This window comes from Panthera tigris, chromosome C1 (assembly GCF_018350195.1).
Source record: "Panthera tigris isolate Pti1 chromosome C1, P.tigris_Pti1_mat1.1, whole genome shotgun sequence".
Lineage (NCBI taxonomy): Eukaryota > Metazoa > Chordata > Mammalia > Carnivora > Felidae > Panthera > Panthera tigris.
This window is the reverse complement of record NC_056667.1, coordinates 93,640,417-93,647,841: the sequence shown is the minus strand read 5'-3', so window position 1 is coordinate 93,647,841 and position 7,425 is coordinate 93,640,417. Positions and strand designations below refer to the sequence as shown.

At 49.7% G+C, this 7,425-nt stretch overlaps 1 protein-coding gene across 1 annotated transcript; it reads left to right on the top strand.

The window, feature by feature from the left end:
* The first annotated feature begins 2,395 nt into the window (after nt 1-2,395).
* Nucleotides 2,396-4,521, top strand: KCNA3 (potassium voltage-gated channel subfamily A member 3). The gene has a single exon (XM_042998157.1). The coding sequence runs from the start codon at nt 2,471-2,473 to the stop codon at nt 4,217-4,219; it is 1,749 nt and encodes a 582-aa protein (XP_042854091.1). The 5' UTR covers nt 2,396-2,470; the 3' UTR covers nt 4,220-4,521.
* Nucleotides 4,522-7,425: the final 2,904 nt, after the last annotated feature.

Genomic DNA, 7,425 nt, shown 5'->3' with positions numbered 1-7,425 from the left:
GAACTAGTCAGCAATCAGAAGCAAATAGGCTGCTGTTAGAAATCTAATATTTATTAAGCACTCACAGTGATCAACTCAAGAGTTTCACAGTGTGATACAGTAGGGCGAACACTGGATTTGGAAATGGCCCAAGATTTTAGGCTCGGCTCTGCCCCTAACTAGCTGTGCGGGCTTGAACAAATTGCCTGACTTCTCTGGGCCTCCAATACAAAGTAAAGGCTGTCCTAAGAAGCTCATAATGAGTCTTCCAGAGAAGGCAAATACATGAAAGGAATGGAAAGAGTCGTTTCTGAAGGAAAGATACTTCACAGCAGGGAGAAGCTTGTGACCATCCATCACAGGACCATCCTCTGTTCTGGTCTCCCTTTGCCATTGATTAATATTAATTCCAGTACTGATTCCTGCAAATGGAGAAATAAATCACTTTCTAGGTCAGACACAGAAGTGCATGAAACATTTGGTCTTTAAAAATAGGGTCCTTGCCTTTCTAGGAGCCAACCTTGCAGCAAGCCGGCTGTCTTATTCTTAGCTTTAAATATATGAATGATTGATTATACCGCTACCCTAATCACCAGCTCAAAAACAGTGTTCTAGTTTTGTGAGCCTGTTTTACATAGTTGTCTCCTTTTACCATCTTACAACACATGTCACCGTCTGCAGTGCCTAGTACTGACCTAGAGGTGAAGTCAAAGATAAAAGGCCAGTAAAGAACATAAATGCTTGTTGTACCCAGAAGAGGCAGCGGTGGAATCTACAGCTCGGTAGATTCTCTATTACTCGGTGAAATAACCGAGTAATGTACACCTCATGAGCTGTTTCCTCTCACTCTTCATCCCAGGAATCCCAGTGGACCTGGGTTCAGAAAGGAGAAATGTTGATACTCCAGAGCAGACAGAAATGCAAAGAATTGCTTATTGCGAAGTTCAACAAACATACGGAGTTCCTACTATTTATCAGGCACTTTGGTAGTTGCTAGGGATATGAACTGGGTAAGACTTCGTCTCTGCCCTAGAGAGCCTGGGTTGCAAGCGGTGGTGGGAAGTAGTGACCACAAATCGCAGTTACTGGCGGTAGAATTATTAGCTAAGGTATGATGGGTGAGGGAGTAGTCCAAACAGTTCCCTTTTGTAAATATCTCGAATGATACAGTAGAAAATGCATTCTAAAGCCTAGGGTCGACTCTAAGTTGGAGTTGTAAAATGTCTAGAAACAACAATCTCAAAGAAAGAGTTTAGGTTCAAAGGGGATAAAACTGTTGTCCCCAGGCCAAAATCAAGCAACAGAGATACAAATTGCAGGCTGAATGTTCTCCCAGTGTAACAACTAGAGCGTGGCAAACCCTACCACAAAGCCAGCAAGTGGAACTTAAGTTGAGGGGTCTAGGTACCCATCTTGCTCCAGTCCTTCCCACGACAAACTTCGGACGAGATGTGAATTTCTCTTCTCTTCCTCTCCTGTGCCCACCGACAGGAAACCTTGCTCTTCTTTAAAGACCTCTCTGCCCTCGCCAATCGCAACCAGGAACTTGGTCCTTGATTTTTCCCAAGGGCTGAAATCTCAGCCATTACCATTAGTGAGAACTAGTCTCTCCCTACACAGCAAAGTCTCTGAATGCCTTTAATGACTCATTTTCTTCAGACTCAGGGTGCGAAACTCATCAGCACCTATTACTCCGTTGGGCTTCTCATGCACAGAGGACCTAAACTGTTCAGAGCGCTCCAGGCCTGGCGGTCTTCCAGCTTCAGTGGGCTCAGGGTGTGGGCAGCAGACTGGCCTCTTCCCCCAGGGCGCCCACCGGGCCTGTCACTCCCTTGGTCCACCACGCTCCGGGCCCGGGGCGCATCTCCGTCCTCCCTCCTCGCCCGCCCCGGCCCCACGGGGCCCTCCTCCCCGGGCGGGCCCAGGCGGCGCGTGCAGGACGAGAAGGCCGCCGCTCGCGGGGCGGCGGGGTGGCCCAGGCCGGCCGAGAAGCCTCGCGGGCCGGACTCGAGGGGAGCACTGACCGGGGGCCGGATTCCCCGAGGGCCGCCTCGGCCCGCCGGGGGCTCGAGGGCACGCGGAGGCGCAAAGCGAAGGCCACGGGCGGCCACAAGGGGTGAGGCGGCGGGTGGAGAGGGGCCGGGCCCGCGGCCGCGGCGCGGGGTGGGAGCGGGGCGCGCGCCCGCGCGGTGGGCGGGCATCCTGAGGGGCCGCGGAGGGGCGGGCGCGCGCCCCGCGGGGGAGGGGCCGGGGAGGGGCGGGGGGAGCGCGGAGGCGGGGGAGGAGGAGGAGGCTTCTCCCGGAGGAGCCGGGCGGACCGCGCCAGAGTCACACTGAGCCTCACGGCGGCAGCAGCGGCGGTGGCGGCGGCGGCAGCAGCAGCGGCAGCAGCAGCAACAGGCGGCGGGCCCGGCTCGGGGGCGGAGGCGGCGGAGGGGCGGGGAGCGCGAGGAGGAGCGACGCGGCCCGCGCCGCCGCCTCTTCCCGCCGCATGGACGAGCACCTCAGCCTGCTGCGCTCACCGCCGCCGCCCTCCGCCCGCCACCGCGCCCACCCTCCCCAGAGCCCCGCGAGCGGCGGCGGCGGCGGCGGCGGCGCCCACACCCTGGTGAACCCCGGCTACGCCGAGCCCGCCGCAGGCCCCGAGCTGCCGCCCGACATGACGGTGGTGCCCGGGGACCACCTGCTGGAGCCGGAGGCGGCCGACGGCGGCGGGGGCCCACCGCAGGGCGGCTGCGGCGGCGGCGGAGGCTGCGACCGCGACCGCTACGAGCCGCTGCCGCCCGCGCTGCCGGCCGCCGGCGAGCAGGACTGCTGCGGGGAGCGCGTGGTGATCAACATCTCCGGGCTGCGCTTCGAGACGCAGCTCAAGACCCTCTGCCAGTTCCCGGAGACGCTGCTGGGCGACCCCAAGCGGCGCATGAGGTACTTCGACCCGCTCCGCAACGAGTACTTCTTCGACCGCAACCGGCCCAGCTTCGACGCCATCCTCTACTACTACCAGTCGGGCGGCCGCATCCGCCGGCCGGTCAACGTGCCCATCGACATCTTCTCCGAGGAGATCCGCTTCTACCAGCTGGGCGAGGAGGCCATGGAGAAGTTCCGCGAGGACGAGGGCTTCCTGCGGGAGGAGGAGCGGCCCCTGCCCCGCCACGACTTCCAGCGCCAGGTGTGGCTGCTCTTCGAGTACCCGGAGAGCTCCGGGCCGGCGCGGGGCATCGCCATCGTGTCCGTGCTCGTCATCCTCATCTCCATTGTCATCTTCTGCCTGGAGACGCTGCCCGAGTTCCGCGACGAGAAGGACTACCCCGCCGCGTCGTCGCAGGAGCAGTTCGAGGCGGCCGGCAACAGCACGTCGGGGGCGCCCGCCGGAGCCTCCAGCTTCTCGGATCCCTTCTTCGTGGTGGAGACCCTGTGCATCATCTGGTTCTCCTTTGAGCTGCTGGTGCGGTTCTTCGCTTGCCCCAGCAAAGCCACCTTCTCGCGAAACATCATGAACCTGATAGACATCGTGGCCATCATCCCTTATTTCATCACTCTGGGCACCGAGCTGGCTGAGCGACAGGGCAATGGACAGCAAGCCATGTCCCTGGCCATCCTGAGGGTCATCCGGCTGGTGCGCGTCTTCCGCATCTTCAAGCTCTCCCGGCACTCCAAGGGGCTGCAGATCCTGGGCCAGACGCTGAAGGCTTCCATGCGGGAGCTGGGCTTGCTTATCTTTTTCCTCTTTATCGGGGTCATCCTTTTCTCCAGCGCGGTCTACTTTGCCGAGGCAGACGACCCCACTTCAGGTTTTAGCAGTATCCCGGATGCCTTCTGGTGGGCAGTGGTAACCATGACAACAGTAGGTTACGGTGACATGCACCCGGTGACCATAGGGGGCAAGATTGTGGGGTCGCTCTGTGCCATCGCTGGTGTCTTGACCATTGCTTTGCCAGTCCCTGTGATTGTTTCCAACTTCAATTACTTCTACCACCGGGAGACAGAAGGGGAAGAACAAGCCCAGTACATGCACGTGGGAAGTTGCCAGCACCTCTCCTCGTCGGCGGAGGAGCTCCGAAAAGCAAGGAGTAACTCGACTCTGAGTAAGTCGGAGTATATGGTGATCGAAGAGGGGGGCATGAACCATAGCGCTTTCCCCCAGACCCCTTTCAAAACGGGCAATTCCACTGCCACCTGCACCACGAACAATAATCCCAACTCCTGTGTCAACATCAAAAAGATATTTACTGACGTTTAATATATGATACAAGTGACATGCTGTGCTCAGTATTGTGTGGAACGTGCCCCCTTGGTCTGTGTATGCCCTTGTTTTATACATTTCCAGACCATTCATCAAGGAAAGGACATGAAGAAGTGGAACGCACACTTCATTTTCCCTCTCCCTACTGCTTCATACTGAAACAGGTGTCTGTTTTGCAAGTGGGCTGCATTCTCTCAGCTCTCCATTGTTTTCTCCCCCTCTCTCTAATATTGCAAAGAACAAACTTACTTTAAACTTGATTTCTAGTACACACCCTCTAAAACAAACAAACAAACAAAAAGCAGCTGTACATCCTGGGAGGAAATGAAATTAAAGAACAGTTAGAGTAACCGCCTAACCTCAGAATTAAAAGACACTTGTTTCTTTACTAAGTAAAGCTGGCACGTACTTAAAGGATGCTTCAGTGTGATGGACTGTTCAACATTATTGAGTATTTAGTTCAATTGCCTACGCTGTGGATGTGTGGATGAGAAGTCTGATTAGAAAAATGACTTGTAAACCCCCCGTGAGTTTCTTTGGTTTTTGACTGGGATTTCTTCTATTCGGAACCCCTCCCGGAATTTTAAAGATATATACAACTTTGAACGAAGGGAAATGCCTGAGATGTCCTGATCTGACTAATCGGTTGCAACTCTTTGGGGCTTGTTGAGCATTTCGAAAGGGGTAGACTAACAGATTCCTCTGAACTTCTGTGTGTGTGTTCCAAGCAACATCTACCAAAGTGGTGTAGAAACAGATGTTTTCAGCGCTGCTGAGAGAAACAAACAAAATTCCTAACGCGTCTGCGAGATAAGCTTCTGCAGTATCACAAGAAGATTAAAGTGGCAGACACTCCTTCCAGCGGAAGTTACTAATTCGGACCTGACTGATGCAGTTCCCATAGCAACCCATGTTTCCTGGGAAACCCGAAAAAGGTTGTCATGGCATCTCTTGCTCTGTAGCCCCACCCCCTAGCCCCTGCCGTTTCCACAGTAACCTTTCCAGATGGTTCCTACTTACAGGATGTCGGAAGGAAAACCACTGTTTGAATAAACCGCACAAATAAAGTTATGTCTGAGAATCTGAGGGTGGTGAAATGAATCACAAAATGCGTTATTTTTTTACTACAGAAAATCATTGATATCATCTCATAATGATTGAATCGAGAAGGAAAATATTGCCTTTGGAATGTTAGATATACACCACAATGAGGCATGATTTGAATTCAATGCCAACAATTAGGCAATAATTTAAAAGGATGCTGTTTTCTTCCTCCAGGAAGTTTCAAGCCAACAGATGAAATTTAAAAGCAAATGTAAAAGCGTTCTGTACATAAGCATATGAAAGATCCAATCAGTGTACCTGAAACCTTACTGCAAGGGACCTTGAGACTTCCTCTTAAAAAAAAACAAACAAACAAACAAAAAAAAAACTCCAGATCCCACAAGAGCACTTGAAAAGCTAAGTAAACTTTAAAAATATAAAGGATGCACGCTCTTTAACTGAGGGAATTGCAGACAATCAATAAAAAAGACGGATGGGAAGTAACCAAATCTTGGGGAAATACCTGCAAGTTTCAGCCACACACCAGGGTTGCCAGAAGACACACAGAGAATCAGGTGAGCACTGTGGGGGTACTGAGAGCTCTCCCTCTTTGTACAGGGAACCAGGGAAATGCTGTTCCTGTTTGGGTTGGTGCTACTTGCAAACCCAGTAGTTTCATATTAATTACGTGTAAGTGCCTTTTAATGATCAGTTACAACATCTTTTCCATTTGACTTCCCTTTTGTTAACTGTCCTTTGGTTTCTGTTGTCTGTGGCAAACGGATGGCAGGGGGGAAGTCATCGCTCTACAGAATAACCTTCACCCAAACTGAAATGAAAATGATTCCATTCCTTCTACTAACCCTCTTGGCTTCTGCACAACCTGTTTCCCCTTAAAAAAGGATAAAAGGCAGAACCTACTGCTGTTAGATTATTGGCCCAATTTTAACTTACACAATTAGTCATACGCAGCAGTACGGTTCTTTTCAATAAAAAGTGGTTAAGGTTACAATAAGGGTAACAAATGTGTTTAATGTATTTTAACAAAACCATTTTAGTTTATATACATTATATGTATTATATGTTATACATTGTCCACAAGTATACATTGTCCACAATTGTTTCTTGATATTGATAGGGTATGACTAACTATTCTATCTTAGAGTAAATTAGAGTAACCCTGAGTCTAAAACTCATATTTTCAGGTAGTCAGAAGCCTACTTACTTTATTGTTTGTGTATTTAAGACAGTGAAAAAGAATGAAGACTGTATGAGGGGGAAGAGGAAGGAACAGACAAATAATAGAGGCAGGAAAAGTATATGCATGTTCATTGCTTTCTCTGTACGTGCATGCAAATAGGACTCCTTTATCTAGTTTCCTTTGCTACTTGTTAGAGTTGCTTTCACCACTGATCTACCTTTTGATCAAACTCTTGGTGTTCTTAATGACCAGACATTCTTTTTGTGACCCATTTTGGTGGTAAACTGTTAGACACACTATAGTAATAACGTAAGAATAATTTTTGTGTCTGTTCTTAAAAGATCTGGACGTGAAGATGAACAAAGTGCAGTGACCCTTTATTCGTTTTTTTATTTGAAAATATAGAAACCTTGCTTTGTTGTGTGAGTAAATTATGGTTGTACCATAATTTTTAGAATTGTATGATTATTAATAGTAATATGAAGAAGACCTTTTTCTTCAATCCAGAGAAATAATGGCTTTTTGAATCATAACTTTGACATAGTATAATTATGTTCTAGTTGCCAAACTAAAAGCTCCTTAAAAGGTATAGGTTCTGTATCTTGACAAAGTTTTGGATACTAGTGCCTACCACAAAATGTAGCACTTTCTATGTATTCAGTACATATTTGACGAGTGAATGGCTCTAATCTTACATTAAGGTTATTTTAAGGTTTTTAATGAAGTGATTTAAAGCATAAGCTCTGCAGTCAGACTGCTAGGGTTTGAATCCTGGCTATGCTGTGTGACACTGAGCAAATTACTTAACCTCTCTGTGCCTCAATTTCCTTATTTGTAAACTGAGGATAAGAAATGGTACCTCGTAGAATTGTGAATATTAAATGTTGATACAGGCATGATACTTAGAAAAAAATAATTGCATGGCATGCAGCAGAGATTTTGCCAAGAGATTACATTA